This window comes from Barbus barbus, assembly GCF_936440315.1.
Source record: "Barbus barbus genome assembly, chromosome: 5".
Classification (NCBI taxonomy): Eukaryota; Metazoa; Chordata; class Actinopteri; order Cypriniformes; family Cyprinidae; genus Barbus; species Barbus barbus.
This window is the reverse complement of record NC_136733.1, coordinates 36,740,069-36,760,803: the sequence shown is the minus strand read 5'-3', so window position 1 is coordinate 36,760,803 and position 20,735 is coordinate 36,740,069. Positions and strand designations below refer to the sequence as shown.

The following is a 20,735-nucleotide window of genomic DNA, read 5'->3' as shown; positions in this document are numbered from 1 at the left end:
TAGTATTTGAAATGAAATGTTTTAACTGAAATGTCCATGTCGAATCATGCAGACACAGACCCAAAATTCAATTAAAAATTTATTCACAATAGTGTCTCCTCTGAGTGACTAAAAATAAAGATTAGTTTGGGGTAAATTTTTTGTGAAAGAGAAGAGTTTTGTTGCATTAATTATTAGGACATCCAACATACAGTATGTTCTGTAATGAGAATTATAAGATGATGATAGTTTTTTACAAATAAAAGGCTTTCAGCCGCAGTCTGCATGGAGCCAGTCATGACTCATAGAGACTGAGACACACACTCTCTGAATCGTATTTGGGATGCTGGGCTGAACTCTAGACTGTGTGTGTGTGTGTGTGTGTGTGTGCGCACGTCAACTGCGAGTAGACTGATTTTTCTGTCTAACTCCCATTTGCTGGTTTTGATAGGCTCCCTGCCAGATAGCTTTGATCGGAACAGCTTTCACTTCAGCACTAGCATCTCTCTTTCCTTGTCTCTTTCTTCTCTTTCATGTCCTGACAGACATCAGCAGCACAAGCACTTCGATTACAATGACGGACCCTCCATACAATCGCTCCATCTTCTCTGCTCTCTTTCTTTTTTAAAACTAATAGTGCTCACATATCACAGATTGTGTGTTTTTGTTATAGGACTTCTTGACAGATCTGATGATGTCTGAGGTGGATCGATGCGGGGAGAATGAGCACCTGATCTTCAGAGAGAACACGCTGGGCACTAAAGCTATCGAGGAGTACCTCAAACTGGTCGGACAGAAATATCTGCAAGATGCACTGGGTAATATCTTTGTGTGTGTGTGTGTGTGTGTGTGCAACCCCCCAAAAAAAAAAAAACATTATCTACTGAAAATGTCTGTACTATTTGTTATGTCCAAGTTGCCAGGTGACAAGACCACCAAAATAACTATATTAAATAAATACATGCTGGTGTTCAGTCTGCAGACTTGAAATAGGAGACACTTTATCAGCGCAAACTTTCTGTCCTGCACACACATTAGAAACATTTCCAAATTTTAGTTTGTGCTAAGTTCACTGTATTTATTTTAGATAAACACTCATCCAGCCACCACAGTCACTGTTGGCTTACTCTGTGTCCGATAAGGCTTGTGTTTATTAATACCACTGTATTTTAGAAATAAAATGTGTAAATCGCTGGACTAGCAATTTATCTGCAGAACAAGAATACATGCTGCAAATTTCACACCGTATATAAATATCGACTTTGGGGAGATATAATGAGTGTAGATGTGAATGTGAGTGAGTACACCAAAGAGAGTGAATCTCTCTTTAGATTTGCTTTAAGAAGCCATTTGGTGGTGCTGAATAATGCACAGTTGTTTTTCTTAGATAAATGTGACTTGTGAAGTGCTGCTAAATTATTAAATGGTTCACTCATAAAGTCCCTCAGACATCGTAGCAAGAGAGCGACAGTAAAGAGAGTGGATTACACCACATGGTTACATAAATAGCATATAGCCTATGCATGAGGGACAAACCACTTGGTCATTTCATATTTTTTTCAGTGTATTATTGTTCAATTGTTTGACTTTAAAAACAAATCTCATTATTAGATCGGATCACTGGTTACCACTAAAAACAATGGCTTAACCAATCATGAAATTAAAAATAAGTATCTTTTGGTGTTATGGTTATTAGATTTTGATTGATGAAAAATGCTGTGAATGCAAGTTAAGTCCCATGTTTTCTTGATGAGTACTTAGGTAATCAATTAGCTAATCGCTAAAATACACTTGAGTTTGTGTGTGGACTTTTGACACTACTGTGGCCCAACAAACTGGTTATTTGAGCAATTACGTTTGCATTTGTGGCCTTGAATGAGTTTTCAGACTTATCATGTTTTACATTGTATTAGCTGTGTAACGTCACACAAACATGACGGTTCGGTACATACCTCGGTTTTGACTTCACGGTTCGGTATGGTTTTAGTACAGCAGGGGGGGAAACGGTTCGACAGTATACATTATAACCAGTTAAATAAATGCAGCCTTGGTGAGCATAAGAGACTTCTTTCAAAAAACATTACAAAATCTTATTGAACAGCAGTGTATGTTTTCTATTGATCTGAAGCCATGTTGTAATGTGGCTGCTGAGTGTCTCTTTAGTCACTGAAGATGAAGACGAGGAGTCCACTGTCATTCTAGATCAGTTGGAAGTCCACATGGTTTATGCTACACTAGTTAGATTTTTCCCTGATGCTTTCATGCGCAACAGAACAGAGGGGGGAAAATCGACCAGTACCTGCTCTGAGTCTCTGTGGAGAGGGATCTCGTGGTGCTGTTTGTTTGGGATCAACAAAAAGTTTGTTGTATATTCCCAGGACAGCGTCTCTCATTAATTCCGAGTCAGATAACTAAAGAACTTTCACTGGTTGCCTCATACTGGAAAGGAATTAGAATGGGGTTGAGCTCTGGGGTGTTTTCATTCTTGCTTATAATTGTGAGGTTTGTTTGAATGAAAGATGGCGGGAGGTTGTACGGCAGGTTGCTTTTCTGGCATTTAGGAATGCAAGCGTTCTTGTGCGAAATGCAGAATAATGTCAAGATTAATCGATAGATGACACCATTCTTTATTGATTTCCTGAAAAATGTTATTGATGTTGAAACAACTAGACTTTACACAGGATGAATTTAAAAACACTAGGGTCTTTAAAGTATTTTCTCTTTCTTCCAGGTGAGTTTATAAAGGCTCTGTATGAGTCTGATGAGAACTGTGAGGTGGATGCATCCAAATGTTCCTCTAGCGATCTAGCTGAACATCAGAGCAACCTCAGGATGTGCTGTGAGCTGGCTTTCTGCAAGATCATTGAGTCTTACCGGTAACTACAGTGTGCCCTTCACAGCTGTCTGTTGATGTGAACCAGTGATGCATTTTATTGCTCAGATGTTTCATAGCTGCTTATTTCAGTTAGCAACTTTGTCTCAGGTGTTTCTCTTAAAATAAAACTAAAGAGACAATATATAATATAAGTATAGAGGTATAAAATGAAGCAGGGGAGTTAAGCTATAATAGTACTATTAGTACTAATATTATTATTATTATTATACACAGACTGTTGATCAGAGTGATTTGTTTGCGAGTGTTATATACAGGGGTGCACATACGTTTTTCAGCCTGGTTCTCATACGAGTACCTGGAGATTTGGTTTGGTCCTCACACGGGCCACGGCATAAAATATAACTATAAAAAAATAAATTAATAATAGTGATGATAATTTTATTGCACTTTTTTTTTTTTTTTTTTTTTTTTTTTTATAAACTAAATAATCAAGTGTGATAATACTATTTTATTTTAAAATAAAAACGGCATATTACATACAAATACAATTATTTTATAGTAAACTTAAAATTAAAATGCTAGTATTTTAGCATATTATTATCATTTAAATTTGAATTTTCATCATTTTCAAACGTAAAATCAGCGAGCTTTTATTTTGGCGGGTTGCCGGCAAGTAAGTATATGCGCTTCTAGGTTTAGCGCCACTGATTGAAGAGTGAATGAAATGTCACAGTTTTGCTTTGAAAACGGCAGTGACTAGCCTATATTATGCTTTCAGTTTGAATAGAATACAGTACAGTGTGTCGATCTAAAATGGTAATTGTGCATTAACAGCTGTCATCCATGTCGGTACGCTGTCAGAACTTATTTACACAGTGCATTTGTCATTTTGGTCGCGCATGCGGACATGCGGACCACTTTATGTGCACGCCTGGTTATATATTACATTTATATGGTGGCCCAATAGTGCACAATACAACAATCTCCAAAACACAACAATATTAGCACAACACAACGGAAACAAGCCACAACACACTGAAATAAGCTACAAAATTAGCACAACACAACGGAAACAAGCAACAACACACTGAAATAAGCTACAAAATTAGCACAACACACCGGAAACAAGCAACAACACACTGAAATAAGCTACAAAATTAGCACAACACAACAGAAACAAGCCACAACACAACTGAAATAAGCTACAAAATTAGCACAACACAACGGAAACAAGCAACAACACACTGAAATAAGCTACAAAATTAGCACAACACAACGGAAAGAAGCCACAACACACTGAAATAAGCTACAAAATTAGCACAACACAACGGAAACAAGCCACAACACAACGAAATTAGCCCAACACAACGGAATCAGGCTACAAAATTAGCACAACATAACGGAAACAAGCCACAACACAACGAAATTAGCCCAACACAACGGAATCAGGCTACAAAATTAGCACAACACAACGGAAATGAGCCACAACACACTGAAATAAGCTACAAAATTAGTACAACACAACAGAAACAAGCCACAACACAACTGAAATAAACTACAAAATTAGCACAACACAACAGAAACAAGCCACAACACACTGAAATAAGCTACAAAATTAGCACAACACAACGGAAACAAGCCACAACACACTGAAATAAACTACAAAATTAGCACAACACAACAGAAACAAGCCACAACACAACTGAAATAAACTACAAAATTAGCCCAACACAACGGAAACAAGCCACAACACAACGAAATTAGCCCAACACAACGGTATCAGGCTACAAAATTAGCACAACACAACGGAAACGAGCCACAACACACTGAAATAAGCTACAAAATTAGCACAACACAACAGAAACAAGCCACAACACAACTGAAATAAGCTACAAAATTAGCACAACACAACGGAAACAAGCCACAACACAACGAAATTAGCCCAACACAATGGTATCAGGCTACAAAATTAGCACAACACAACGGAAACAAGCCACAACACAACGAAATTAGCCCAACACAACGGTATCAGGCTACAAAATTATCACAACACAACAGAAACAAGCCACAACACAACTGAAATAAGCTACAAAATTAGCACAACACAACGGAAACAAGCCACAACACAACGAAATTAGCCCAACACAATGGTATCAGGCTACAAAATTAGCACAACACAACGGAAACAAGCCACAACACAACGAAATTAGCCCAACACAACGGTATCAGGCTACAAAATTAGCACAACACAACAGAAACAAGCCACAACACACTGAAATAAGCTACAAAATTAGCACAACACAACGGAAACAAGCCACAACACAACGAAATTAGGAACAACACAAGGGAAACAAGCCACAACAAAACGGAAACAAGCCACAACACAACGAAATTAGCCCAACACAACGGAATCAGGCTACAAAATTAGCACAACACAACGGAATCAGGCTACAAAATTAGCACAACACAACGGAATCAGGCTACAAAATTAGCACAACATAACGGAAACAAGCCACAACACAACGGAAACAAGCCACAACACAATGAAAACAAGCCACAACACAATGAAAACAAGTCACAACACAACGGAAACAAGTCACAACACAACGGAAACAAGCCAAAACACAACAAACTTTTCAATTTTACAAATTGAAATAAAAGTTTAATCACTGAGATCCAGTAGCTACTCTATATTTCAACCTGTAGAGCGTAATTGTATAATGCAAGTAAAAGATAATTGAAAGAAGAAGTTGTTTGCAGAATGATAATAGATTGTGAATTTTGTGAAACGACTTATAGTAAGAATAACTGTTTGCAGTTTTGTCAGGGTTTTTTTCCCCACCTAAATTCAGTGTTCAACTCTCCTCAACAGTGTGTTTCCACGGGAACTTAAGGAGGTGTTTGCGTCGTGGAGACAGGAATGTGGTAATCGAGGGCGACCGGATATCAGCGAGCGTCTTATCAGCGCCTCGTTGTTTTTGCGTTTTCTGTGTCCAGCAATCATGTCGCCTTCTCTCTTCAACTTGACGCAGGAGTACCCAGACGACCGCACTGCACGCACACTCACTCTTATTGCCAAGGTTACGCAGAACCTCGCAAACTTCACCAAGTAAGGATTTAATTTACTCTGGTGTGAGTGTGTTTGTGTGTTTCAGCAGGGAAAAAGTGCTTTAATATTTCATATGGAGCTGACGAATGAGTTTCATAACGCCTCAGTTTGATAGCTTGGCATGTTGTTATGAGCACAAATGCTGTTCATAAGAATGAAATGAAGCTTATAGATTTAATTGAGTTATTAAACGCATCAACAAGTCGTTCTTATTCATGCTTTTTTATCAGGTTTGGCAATAAGGAGGAGTACATGTCCTTCATGAATCAGTTCTTGGAGCAGGAGTGGACCAACATGCAGCGCTTCCTACTGGAGATCTCTAACCCAGAGACCATCTCAAATACTGCAGGCTTCGAGGGCTATATTGACCTGGGCCGTGAGCTCTCCACCTTGCATTCCCTTCTAGCTGAGGTGGTGTCCCAGATGGACCAGGTTAGTCTCTTGACTCTGCAGTTGGTTCCATTTGATTATTTTTGTAGTGTGAAGATTTTCAGCAGGAATGCATTGTTCAGACAGGCATAAATACTGCAAACGTTGTTTTCTAATCAATATTTTGGAAGAAAAAAAAAGGAAAATCTAACAATACTATATATGTAATAAAAATATGTATACTATTAATAATTATTGGGGGTTTTTCAGAAAAACAGAAACAAATCTTTTGCCATGATCATTTATTCACGGATGGTCAGACATTCAGATTTCACCATGCCTTCAGTGCAGTGTTTGCCGTAGGTGAACTCAGGATAGCATTGTGACAAGGCAGTTCGTCACTTTGATTCCACAGAAGGTTCTAAAGTTGTGCTCCAATTTTCCATGTTCTTTGAGTAGGTGGACTGATGTAAGCAATTGCCTTCAGACTGTAATAGTCCGTTTAAAATCCTTCATTTTGTTGCTTTTAATGTTCAGACCCTATAAGATATGTTCCCCATGTGTTTGTTTCTTTATATCTTATTTTATACATTTTTTGGAAGAAATGATCTTCTAATCCTCCTCCTCCTTGGATGCTAAATATAGCCTAGCTGTTGTTTTTGCCCAGATTTTCCGGGCTCACACTGTGCGATTTTTAATAGTCTTTTGCGATTGTTGCTTGTCACACTATACGAACATGATCCCCATGTCAGACTGTAGGATCTCAGTTGTCTTAATGTCAGAATGTACGACAGTCAAGACGCGATAAAAACGGACGTACTCAAGAAGACTTGTCCGGAGTTTTACGTCATCAATACGTGACCCGCGTTCTCTCGCTATAATGGTAGCTAGCAAACAACAGCAACGTGTAGCGTTAGTTTTCTTAATTGCATGCCTTGATGTTAAAAAAAAAAAACGAAAAAGACGACGTGTGTGGAGCAAGTCATGGCTGGGCAAAAGAGGACTTTATGGACTTCCAGTTCTACAGAGCGAACTTGAGGTAATTTTGTTATTCGAGTTTAAACATCCTGCCCCTTAAAAAATAAAGTTTAAGTAAACTTTACTTTGTACATATATTGTTTTTACAAATAATGAATGGTTTGAAGTTGTCGCGCTAATTGCGTCATCAAGTTCAGTGTTCTTGGTTTGACGGTCGTCGTAGGAGATGTCACACTGCAGGAAAGTGTCTGAAATCTTCTGACACTGCCAGAATTTAATCGGAGGAAAAAATTGATCGCAACGGCCATTAATCGGCTGTCGGTGAACATGTCAAACCAGCGATCTAGACAACTGATTTTAGCCTAGGATTATAGGAATCTTTTAGGATTTTCAAAATTTGTCTCAGACGACCAAATCGTGGCCAAAATCGCAGTGTGAGCCGGGCTTAAGAGAAAACTTCCAGTCATGCAAAATTTGTTTAAGCAGAGATGCATTTATCTGCAGCCTGTGCCTGTATGCTGGCACACCACAGACACTGCCTGCAACTATACAAACATTGATTGCTAATTAAATTTTGTAAATGTTGAATATTCTCATAGCAGCACTTTGTTGAATTATTCAGATCACGTTAGGTGGACATGCTCTGAAAGCTCATGTCCTCTCAGTGTTTGAGTTCTACATGGGAAGTCCATTAGTCCCTAAGGCTGCCACAGACTGATAGTGGTCAGACACAGTTATAAGAACTGTTAATTGATATGTAACTTATAATTTGTAGCCATACATCCATGAACATGTGATTATGAAACATAATTCTTTTAAAGCCAGAGAGATTCAGCCAACCAGAATGTCACAGAATCAGCCAATTATAAAAAATTTAAACAAGTCAAATTTGAACTTATCTAGGTCTTGCCTGTTCCATTATTAAATGCTTTTGGAAAAGATCAGAAAGTAAAAAGCTTATGTGTAGAAACTGTCTTCTGTTTCTGAAGTTTGTTCATATAAATAGATGAAGCAGGTTCATTTCCACCCATTTTAATTGGGGCTCCATGAAGTTGTCAAAACACAAATTTACAGAATACAATATAGTTATAGATAAATTAGATAAATTATTATCTTGGTGAGCATTATGTTACTATGTATATTAAGCATTATGTATATATTAGATTATATAAATTATTATCTTGGTGATGCTCAAAAGTTGATGCAAATGTAAATGTTTTTGAAGGAAGTCTCTTAAGCTCCCCAAGGCTGCATTTATTTGATCAAAAATACAGTAAAACAGTGACCTTGTTATTTTTTACAATTTAAAGTAACTGTTTTCTATTTTAAATATTTTCAAATGTAATTTATTCCTTTGATGGCACAGCTGAATTTCTCTAATCTTCATGTCACTTCTTTGGTTTAATAGAAAGTTGAAAAGAGTGAAATCGAAATAGTCTTTGCTTTCATATTTGATCAATTTAATGCATGTATTAATTAAATATTACTGATCCCAAAGCTTTTAACAACAATGCATATTTGAGGTGTACAAAAATATACAGTATGTCATTAATTAGGTTTCCTTTTTCACAACTATTACTTGAAAATACTTAAAACAGGACGTTTGCAGTTCAGGCTTTTATAAATCAGTCGGCAGATACAGCTGTGAGTTATGGCTAAATATTGGTGGATAAATCTGCCTGGTGGGTATATCGGTATATCACTAATATACTGTAGCATTTTAGGAGGTAATTAGGTTTTTCTTTCTTTTTAGTTTTTATTTATTTTTTAATCCAAAACAGTTTACAGTGCATTAAAGTTGTACTATACATTTAATCAGTAACCGTGTTCCTTGGGAATCAAACCTTTGACCCATTGCTAGAGCCATGCTCTACCAGTTCACCTACAGGATGTCATTTCTGCAGTCATTGATGTTCTGTTGTCTTCTACCTCCGTTCTCAGGGGGGCTCTTAGCACAAATATAAGAGATCTTTGGGGTATGTGTGTATTTTCAATGAAATCTTTCATTGGTGTCCTCAGAGTGCTACCTCCAAGCTTGGCCCATTACCTAGAATACTGAGGGATGTACATGGAGCGTTAACAAACCCATCAAACATACAGATGAGCGTTCCTCCTGATCGTGTGCCGTCCCCTCCAACCCCTGGATGCAGCATCTCCAGTGGATTACAAAAGATGGCCATCGATAGTGACCTACCAGGGTGAGATATGAATCAAATCCACTGCATCAAATGTGTTAAAATGTAACCGATCAGAATCAAGTATGTCCATAATTGTACAAGGCTGTGCATAAAGCGTGCTGTAGATTTCACGATGAATAAGTATTCTAACAAATCAGCTTCAAGCTCAGTGTTACTTCAGGCAGTGGCACAAAGTTGTGAAGTACAGCTATATTGCTTACGTATATTCATCGTTATCTGTCACTTTCAGCCACAAAGACTGTCCTCGTTTCTGTTCTTAAGAGTGTGCCCTTACTTTATCCAGCAGAATGCTCTTCTAAAGAGAGCGGCTCATCTTTATCTGTCTAGCTCGCTGCTAATTCCCTACCGACATTTATGAGAGCCAGAGAGAATGAGAGGCCTGTAATTGTAGTTCTCACACACACACACACACACACACGCACATTCAGGGAAGGGGAAATAAATATACTGGGGGATCAAAAGAGATGGAGGCTGCAAAGAGAAAGCATCGAGTGAAGCTTGTTGGTTGGTGTCTGGACGGAGATTATGCTGAAATAAATTAGCATTTTTTTCCAGATATCCAGACAATAAACACAGTCTGGGTGGAAGTAAAGACAGAAAGAGACAACTTTGCATTCTCTCTGATCCTTTATACCTGTCTGGAACTGTCTAGCATGGCATTTATGTGTGTTTGAGAAAGACTTGTGGGTTATGAAGGTTTTGTTTCTCAAACACTAACTCATGTATTATGAGGGTCTGACATGTTTGGTCACTTTATTTTAAAGTACAATTCTCGCTATTAACAAACCATTAACTATGACTTTTACCTCTATAAACTCCTAATTTGCTGCTTATTAATAGTTAGTAAGGTAGTTGTTAAGTTTAGGTTTTGGGTAGGATTAGGGATGTAAAATATGGTCATTTAGAATAAATGTTTTTAAGTACTAATAAACAGCCAATATGTTAATAGGCATGCTAATAAGCAACTAGTTAACAGTAGGCACGTTTCCATTACAGATTTGCACAAAACTTTGGCGTTATTTTACAAATGTCGATAAAAAAGTATTGCGAAATGACGGCGTTTCCATTAACCAGTGTTATGTGACTAAAACTTAACATTTTGCCTCTCGCGATAAGTCATGGCAATGTATTTGGATGGGATTTTGATGGATTTTGGCTATATTTATTCAAAGGAGGTGTATGCGTGTATCTTTACAGAAGCAGCCACTTCAGAAATGTGCGTGGTGCGGCTGGAATAAACAAAAGCGTTGACAAGAATGGCCGCCAATCAGCTTCAGTGGCCGTATCAGAGCCACACTGCACCGCAGACGTGTGCAGTGTAAATTGTCTAAGCATTAATGGCAGGGAAAGCCCTTATACTCGAGAGCGGCCACGTATGAAGTGTTTCTTGGAGGTTATAGTACATTGAAGAATGATCATATGACTTTTTACATACGCCATGTGACCTTTAAATGCAAAAAAAAAAAAAAAAAAAAGACTTTTCCTTTCAGTTTTGCGAAAATAATATTCCTTTTTCGAATTGCTTGAAAAACCTAATGCGCGCATAAACTTTTTACTGATAGATGGGAGTTTTGCGAAAATTTACGCATTTCCATTAGGCATGTTTTCAATTAGCAATTTCAATTTGCACAATTTGAAGGGTAATGGAAATGCAGCTAGTGACAATTGGTTCCTGCGCTAAAGTGTTACCACATCTTTATAGATAATAGCTCCGTTTCAAAACTTAGTGAGCTGCCTACAGTAGGTAGGTGGCATTTTAAGACATCAGGTTTATTCCTGATGCTTGTTCCAAAAGGTCAGCAGCAAAATTATGCTGACTTCTAAGATAACATCTTGGACGGCATCACATGACATCCTTTGTGGATGCTGCAATCTCAGAATGTATTGCTATAAGCGCAGTATAAAATCCACAGACTAAGGTCACCAAATGTACAAAATAATGTTAGTCAACACAATACTTAAATATAGTCATTTTTATTTGTGCGTGCTGTCTATTTTGAGCTAACCAGGCTTTGTTAACAGATCAACTAACTAGTCAATTTGGCAGGGTATGGTTCATAAATGATGTCCTCCTACCAGGAACTTCCAACATTAGCAAAAAGAAAATCTAAACAGGGTTGCACCTTGCATAAAAGTATTTTAACACTTAAATGCATATCTTGGGTCTTCTTTAGCAACCTGAGACATCATTCACTACCCTCTCCCTCCTTCATTTTTTAAGGTTAGACATCAACTTTCTTAGTATTCCTCAATCTATTCATCACAAACAATACAACAAGAAAAAAATATAAAATAATGTCGCTAACGAACCGAGGTATGTTTAAGTATATTTTTCCTGCGCGACAATAATTACATATCTGATGATTCAGTAAATGAAATTCACCTTTATTTCTCAAGGTTGTACTGTGTGATAGACAATGATGACGTGATGTTTCACTCATAATTACCACGGGCATAAAACAAAAGAATATTGAACTAGCTTGAATGGCAAAATATTGATTTTGAAGTCATTGAAAACGATAGTTTTGAGAATATGGTTAAGATTGCGAATATGAGCCAGACGCTGAATATACTGGGAAAATGCGCTCTGAGGATGACAGTGATGGTAAAATCATCTGCTCATATTGAACCTTTCTAAGTTAAGGTAACGAAATATGCTTTATTTAATTATTTTGTAATTGATGTTAAAATATCAGGAGAATTTCATGCTATTGCTGCAGTTAGAGATCCATCCGTATTGGATATGTAGGTCTGGGTCACTAAAGACCCAAATATGTAATAATAATTGGTGAAACATCGAAGCTTTTAAGGGTTAAATGTATTTTAAATTTTAATTACAAAATTAAAGAGCAAGATTTTGAACAGAGCTATTTGTACTGTTCACGGATACTGTGTTTTAATAATTTACCATTTTCTCTTTCTGGTCTTTGTCCCCATCTCTTCACTTTACTAGCCCAATGGACTTCACTCGTCTTCCTTCCCCCACCCCTGAAAACAAAGATCTCTTCTTTGTTACACGCTCTTCTGGCCTCCAGGGCTCCCCTGCCCGCAGCTCTAGCTACTCCGAGGCCAACGAACCCGAGCTGGGCCTGGCCAATGGTGGCAAGAGCCTGTCCATGGTAGACCTGCAGGAAGCGGCCAGGGCGTTAGAACCCATCACCATCCCGGTAGGGATCACTTCAGAAGGTTTAGGTGAGGGTACCATGGTTCCCTGGAATGCACGGACTCCCCAAGGCAACGTTGCTGGAGGCCCTACTCTTCACAGGCCAGGACAGACTCCCTCTACCCCAGGAGCAGAAGGGGCCCCAGGCAGGCCTACACATCTTTTGGCTCCGCTATCCTTTCAGAATCCAGTGTACCAGATGGCAGCAGGGTTGCCCGTGTCAGCTAGAGGGAATGCAAGTGGGGATTCTGGGTCGGAGTGTCACAGCTCCGTCAGTTCCCATAGCAACAACGAGGAGGGTCTTGGAGGAACCAAACACACGTTCCTTACCCAGGGGGCTTCGGTGGGGGAGGAGTTCGCGAGGCGTTCGGGAGATTTCTCGAGACGACAGCTATCGCTAACTGAAGCTCAGCATGGAAACCAGCCTACAGTTCCACGACAGAGCAGTGGTGGTCCTCAGAGGCGGATTGACCAGCCACCGCCACCCTCACAGACTGCGCCCAGAGGACGAACTCCACCCAACCTATTAAACTCCACCCCCTACCCACGGCCTCCTAATAACACTGTGATGTCATCGTCACCCGACTGGCCTGGAAATGGTGCACGGCTTCGACAGCAGAGCTCCTCCTCTAAGGGGGACAGTCCAGAAATGAAGCATCGTGCACCACATAAACAGGTGCGTATATGTTTGTAGTAGGGGTGGGCAATATGACCAAAATCTTATATCATGATATGAGTAATTTTATTTCACGATAACGATATATATCACAATATAGTTGTTTTTGCTTTAAATGAGGTCTTTATGATATCAGAATTTTTGATAACATAGCAATTTCATAGTTCTTGTCATAGTTCAAGTTACAAAAGTGATTTTGTCAAGAGCAGTGAGAAATTTTCTCTCTTTTGTTCACTTTAAGAGCTGCCAAGATTCAATATACGGTTACACATGTTTTCTTTCTCAACACTTTGGTTTCATTTGCAAAGATGGGCGAGACGGGCAGCGTCTTAGCATATAGCAAATAACATATAGCAAAATGAGTTCTCTTTCACTGCTGATTGCGTTTCAATGGCTTAAAATCACCTGTTTTTAAACCGCAATGCTTAAAAACACGCATACGATACGTTTTCTTGACCACGTAGCACAGCAACATCTCATGAGCGTGTAACCGCGATAAAGACAATAGTAGAAAATCTCTACTGGTTGACAAATTTTTACCAGTTAATTGTGTCTACTGGCATATCGCCCACCCCTAGTTTGTAGAGTTGAAAAATAGATTATTCGCTAATGATTCAACATTTGTTTGTTTGGGAATGTTTAAAGTTAAAAAGAAATAAAAATCGACCGTTCTTTTTTTTTAATGGAATATTGGCAGTGTTTATTATAAGCAATTTATCCATGCACATGAATTGTTTTAGACTTCACGTGCTAAATAGCAACCGATCCTATGAATTCCTGATGGAAAAAATACATTTGGGTGTACATCAAAACAGGGAGGAAAAGACTATCACAATTTCCGCTTCATGCAAATATGTTTCAGGCAAATCTATCTGAAGTCTGGATCATTTATCATGTATCTTTATCTTAACCTAGTAATTTTAATATACCTTGTGGCATGTCTGGGTTATTGATTCTAATAAGAATCAGAGGGCTTAGCTTGCTACCAAACATCAACCCCCGACATTGACTGTTGCCACTGGCAGTAATTTTTCTCAACGATTTGACAATGAAGTGGACAGAAAGGGCATTTTCCATATCCACAATGCATTGTTCTCTCTCTTGGGATTTGATTGATTGCTTGATGTGATTGATGGAAGTATATCTATGGAAACCACTTTTATTACATTGCAGAGCACCTCTAGGCTCTTTCTCTGACTGTGAAAGTCACATTTGTGGATACTGTAACTTTACAGGCTGTTAAATATAAAATTACGCTCACGTGTCATACATGTTCTTTTTATTCAGCCTTATGTCATGATAAATGTCATCATGTTGCCTGTTGAGAACGCGATACCCCTGGCATGACTTCTTTGTGTGTGTATCTTGTTTCATCTTTGGTTTATTAATGCGTGTGCATGTGTTTGTGTGTGTGTCCCATAGGCCCCATCCCCAGTGAACCCCAGCGCATTGGACCGTACCGCTGCCTGGTTGATGAATGTGCCATATATAGAGCAGGAGTCTGAGACAGAGCTTTGCAGAGATGAGCACACACAAGCTGAAAAGGTAACTGACCACCCACACACTATAGCAGCAGCGATTTCGGCTCATGCAAACACGCTCTAGAAGGGAAATGAATCATCATCCTGCACTAATTTCACTCAGACAGGAGGATTCTCTCAATGTCAGCGATCCAACATTCAGCTCCGAGTTAGGTGTTTTTGCATGCAGACTTAAGGGTGAAATGTGTAGGTTTTTTATGTTAAACTAACGGTTTAATGAGCAGAGACTCTAAGTAAGCCATCTGTAGTTTGACCTCCTGAGAAGCCCTGTGATATTTTCAACATTGCTCTGTTTCAGCATTGGCAGATAGGGAATGGGTGGAAGAGGTAGTATGAATATTCGTAATTCCTTTTAATGCCACTAGTGGTGCAGAAATTACACACTTCTTAGAAGCAATTTCTACAAATGCTCGCAAACTTTTGTATGTGTGAGAAAGAGACATACTCTTACCATTACCATGTTCCTACACTAACATAACTTTTACAGCATGTATTCTATAGCTAGCTTAATGTTGAATTCTACAAATATTAATGCATTTTTAACATTGCAGGATTTATAAATTAACATTATTAAATATTATGAATTAACATAAATTAACAATGAACAAGGATATTTATAAATGCTGTTGAAGATTTAGTTTGTTGTTCATTTAGGACACCTAATGCATTTTTTAACTAATGTTAACAAATTGAACCTTACTATAAAAAGATACCAATAGTCAATAGTGTACAATTAGCACTCCATATGTGATGCCACAATACCAAATACATTTCACAGGTAGTTTTTTTATTTTTATGACTCAATATTCAGTGCTGACTTTGAGGTGAAAAACGAAAAGATAAATGTTGTCTCTTGCAGTATCAGGCGGAGATCAGTATGCTGCAGGAGCGACTGCGTATGTCGGTGCAGAGGCTGGAGGAATATGAAGCCCGGATCAAGGGACAGGAGGAACAGGCGCAGAAGATGTTGCTGGAGTATCAGGCCCGACTGGACGAGTCTGAGGAGAGATTGAGACGGCAACAGGATGACAAAGATCTGCAGATGAAGGGCATCATAAGCAGGTGGGGAATACTTGTACAGATGGGCTGGTGATGGGCGATAGAAAATAAAAAACAATCATATGTCAGCATAATAATGCCTCAAATCGGCCCTGAATTGGTCAAATTGGTGGAAATGAATGACACAAGTTCACCTTTTCATATAGTCCTCGAGTCAGATAAAAGTAAACTTACCTCGCTTGCACCAAAACATGAATTTACATTGAACAAGCACAGAGAGGGCACTTTGCCTTTTAGGAGTCTGCCACAAGCCTCTGATGCTGAGTGTCATTTTGCTTTCAGCTGATAGTGAATTAGTGGCAATCTGAGAAGACCGAAAGCTTTTAGAAGACTTTTAGCCCTTCCTCAAGGCAGACTTTACTGAGAGCTGCTTTCCTCCAAGACTGATGTTTTGGGGCAGCTATTTATGGCCTCGAGCTCTAGATCAAAGACAGACTGGGAGGATGTATGAAGGCTGAACTGAATGTGTGTTTGTTTTGTGTTGATGCAGGTTGATGTCTGTGGAGGAAGAGCTGAAGAAGGATCATGCTGATATGCAGGCAGTGATTGACTCCAAACAGAAGATCATTGATGCACAGGTATGTCTATGTATACGTAGATATAGTGGTGTGATATCTTAGGTATGTCAGTTAAATGTAATTTTTTTCATTTTTTTCTAAATGTACTTATTTACTAATTTTAAATGTAACCATTTCAACAAATCAAATTAATTTCACAGATCTTTGCCTGAAGGTTAAAATCTACTTGATGAACTATATTAATAGCACTATATAAATGTATGTTTTCCAATTAAATTTCTGTCACAATGTCACAACCCCTCTTATCGTTTGATCGGAACCCATTTTTGAAACACGTATTTGCCATATATGCATCATTAATGTTAATATCCACTGTCCTACACTGAGGGCTGTGCAAGTCTCTGCTCCGCCGATTAAAATGACTCCAACCGAGCCTAACATCAGTATTCCTGGCTGATCTCTGAAATCTAAACAACACACCACACTTCCTAATACTACAACACAGTGTGAATCCAAGGAAAATGCATATGCATTTTTATGCTGTATATTTACATCTTAAGTTTCCAAGAAAACCAAACGGGTTGTTTCCTCTCCTTTCATGTACATCTATGTTCATCAAGAAATAAGCAATTGCACACTTGAGGTTGAGTGTCTCCACAAATAACATCACAGCTGTGACAGTCGTGATGTTATTTGTGATTACCCTACAGTTTAATCGATGATCTACAGCAATTTTGCAAAGTAAAATCAATCAGAAATAAACATTTTAGTATCTTCAATCCCTTTTGCCAAAAAGAAGTTTGACTATCAAATGTACATGTACAGAGAAATGTACATTCAATTCACGGGCAACAGCTCTGGTGGACATTCCTGCAGTCAGCATGCCAATTGCACGCGCCCTCAAAAACTTGCGACATCTGTGGCATTGTGCTGTGTTATAAAACTGCACATTTTAGAGTGGCCTTTTATTGTGGCCAGCCTAAGGCACACCTGTGCAATAATCATGCTGTCTAATCAGCATCTTGATATGCCACACCTGTGAGGTGGATTATCTCAGCAAAGGAGAAGTGCTCACTAACACAGATTTAGACAGATTTGTGAACAATATTTGAAAGAAATAGGCCTTTTGTGTACATAGAAAAAGTCTTAGATCTTTGAGTTCAGCTCATGAAAAATGGGGACAAAAACAAAAGTGTTGCGTTTATAATTTTGTTCAGTATAATATGAGAACCTAAAAACCGATGACCATACTTTTCTCTAAAAATCACTTGATCCATCTCCATCTAAGCTGCAATCCATACCTGTTAACATCCAAACAATTGCTCATGAAAATTCCTTGCCGGAATTGCTGGTGTTGGTATTTTCATAGGATTTATTATTTGTATATGTACTGAAATTGTCTCTCTCTGCAGGAGAAACGGATAGCATCTCTGGACGCGGCTAACGCGAGGCTAATGAGTGCCCTGTCACAGCTGAAAGAGCGCTACAGCATGCAGACGCGGAACGGCATCTCTCCCACTAACCCCACCAAGCTGCAGATCACAGAGAACGGGGAGTTTCGCAACAGCTCCAACTGCTAAACAAAGACCCCCGGATGCACAGAAAGAGACGGAAAGAAGACAGAGGACACGAGCAAGTGTGCAGATATTCTGTAAGTGAACACTGAGAGAAATACCGCAGGTGAGAATACAGAACATTGACGGTCTTCAAAGCTATTGTTGGGAAACGTGGAGCAAGATCCACTTTAAACATCCACTGGTGAGACTACTGTTTAAGTACTTCATGTTAGGACACACCACTAGACATTAATTCGTGTTTCACAACAACTAACTGTAAAATAAAATGGAAAAAAAAGATACAGCTTAACACGGTGACATTATACAGATACTAAGACCTTCTTGCCTGCAAAAAAGTCATTTCACGTGCTTTAAAATAGGTGTTCTCCATACAGCCTTTGAAAAAGAAACTAGATTTTGTAACATTAATTTATAATGGTCTCTACTTTAAAATGAAACGACTGAAGCTACAGAATGAGCGACTCTTTGTGGAGAAATTAGCGCTCTCCTCCATATCTCTCTTCCTGTTTGTTTCTTCCTACATAGTGCACTTTGTCTCTCCATCATGAGAAGCCTTAAAATGTTGCATCTGAAATACCCCTCAGTCCTTATTTTTATTTAATTTTGTACAGTTCAGATGAACATCTATGATAGATTATAATGTGCATAGATTTAAAAAAGTATATATTTTACATTCTCCTTCCACATTTTGAATTTTTTTTCCCCAGATATGCCAAGATTTTTAATTAGCACAGACTGCTCAGGCAGAGCAGAGTGAATGTTAGACACTAAACCGGACTGAAATGATTTTAGTTTGAAGTTTTGAAAACTGCCTTGTGTAGCTCATGTTTTCTTCCTACATTAAGGAGAGTGGCTTTTTTTCTGCATGTTTTCTTCATGGGTTTTTCTTCTTCATTCAGATTTTTTAAGCCTTTGTAAGTCATTTGTACAAGTGTGTTTATTTTTGTATGCGTTGCCTCATCGGTCCAAATTGCTGCACACTTTACATTTCAGCATTTAGAGTTTGTCTATTTTTGTATTTAATAACATATGAAAGGACTCGTCTGCATTTATCATGTCTGGCACTGAGGTGCAGCGTAAAACTGCTGTTTTCCTTTAATTCATTGGTCTTTGAGGAAGTGATATGCACGCATGTCTTGATGCAAAGATATACATTATAAGACACCCTGACATGGGTAAGATAGAGATGTTATTTTTAAGGGGATTCCTCTCTGTATATGGGCTCTGTGATGGAGTATTATGTGAATAAGTTAATATTAAATATAAAGCAAGGTTCACAGGAACTGCAAAGTGAATGACTGAGACACAAGCACACACCACATCTCTCGCCCCAGCTTCTCAAACGCTTTGAAGACTATGCACATTTTCCTTTTGTCATGTCCACTTGGGTTTACTTCACTCTACAAACACGTAGCAAACTCAAGGTGCTCATTATTATAATCAAGCCAGGGATTTGTCATTTAGTTTAATTTGTAGCATTATCATTTGCGCCACTGAAATGCTTCAGCACTGTCTGCACAAGGCAGATTAAGTATCTAGAGGTATTTAAAATTAATTTGATCAGCTTTTAAACTTGGCTTGGGGCTCGTGTGATTGCACAAAAGGGAGCCGATATTTATTTTTCACAAGTTCTCTCTTACAGACGTGGATGTCAGATTCTCTGTTTGTTCATGTTCTGTTTTTAATGAGGTCTGAGGTTTTGCAGAGTCATTACGTCTATTTCATCCACATGAAAAGCTACTAGTGAGTAAAAAAAACTGAAAAGAAATAGTTGTTTAGGGCAGTCTTGAATGAAAAAGACTTTTGCTGTCGTCTCGGTTCTTTTCATCAGATGTGTCGTTATCTGGCTTCATTTCAGTTCTCAAAGTTTAGGAAACTTCTCCAAGCAGTCAGTGTGAAATAGTAGCTATGTGAAATAAATAATATAAAGATATACAAGTATATAAATGAATACCTACAATATGTTGTATGTTTTATAATCCTTGTAGAAAATAATTTTGTAAGTATGTTTAAAGTAAAGTATTGGCTGGACTCTTGCCTTGTTTTAGGACAATGACAAGAACAATAATGTACAGAGAAATTTGTCCATGTTAAGAACTATACAATTGTGGCTGTGCAATTTATGTACATTTGCAACTAGAATAATTAAAGTTTTATTTAGTTATTTTATATGCCTGCCTTGTCTTCATTACTGAATCAATCACTTGACAAGCATAATGTGAGAGGTCAAGATGTGCTTGGATATGGTTAACCTACTGATGGTCCATTTCTGAACCCAATGTACAACATCTTATGGGCGGTATTGCAAAGAAATTAAATATCAACCATAACTATTGCAAAAAATGTGCTGTTAAGACCATTACAAATTTTTGGTAACACTTTACAATAAGGTGTCATTTGTTAATGTATCAACCAATGATGAACAATACATTTATTACACTATTTACTAATCTTTGTTAATGTTAAAAAAAATATTGTTCATTGTTTGTTCATATTAGTGCACAGTGCATTAGCTAATGTTAACAAGCACAACTCGTGATTTTAATAATGCATTAGTAAATGTTGAAATTAACTAAGATTATACTACGGGGCCGTTGAATGCTTGAATCTGATTGGCTGACGAACGTTCTGAGGTGTGCAATTATTTTCAGGGAAACGCACGGCGAACGTAGTTCCAGGCAGCTTTCTTGACCGCATTACAGTTCCATATCACTTCGCATCGTTGTCAGCGC

At 38.2% G+C, this 20,735-nt stretch overlaps 1 protein-coding gene across 3 annotated transcripts in view; it reads left to right on the top strand.

Moving 5' to 3' along the window:
• Nucleotides 1-20,171, top strand: part of LOC306870537 (disabled homolog 2-interacting protein-like) — a 77,093-nt gene extending 56,922 nt beyond the window's left edge. For all 3 annotated transcript variants that reach the window (XM_079417849.1, XM_079417850.1, XM_079417851.1), the window contains 10 exons: nucleotides 653-797; nucleotides 2,711-2,855; nucleotides 5,688-5,924; nucleotides 6,155-6,356; nucleotides 9,291-9,469; nucleotides 12,423-13,308; nucleotides 14,731-14,853; nucleotides 15,709-15,911; nucleotides 16,399-16,486; nucleotides 17,839-20,171. In XM_079417849.1, the coding sequence (XP_079273975.1) occupies nucleotides 653-797; nucleotides 2,711-2,855; nucleotides 5,688-5,924; nucleotides 6,155-6,356; nucleotides 9,291-9,469; nucleotides 12,423-13,308; nucleotides 14,731-14,853; nucleotides 15,709-15,911; nucleotides 16,399-16,486; nucleotides 17,839-18,006 (2,376 nt within the window). In that variant the 3' untranslated portion in view covers nucleotides 18,007-20,171. The remainder of the gene's footprint in view (nucleotides 1-652; nucleotides 798-2,710; nucleotides 2,856-5,687; nucleotides 5,925-6,154; nucleotides 6,357-9,290; nucleotides 9,470-12,422; nucleotides 13,309-14,730; nucleotides 14,854-15,708; nucleotides 15,912-16,398; nucleotides 16,487-17,838) is intronic.
• The last annotated feature ends 564 nt before the right edge of the window (nucleotides 20,172-20,735 follow it).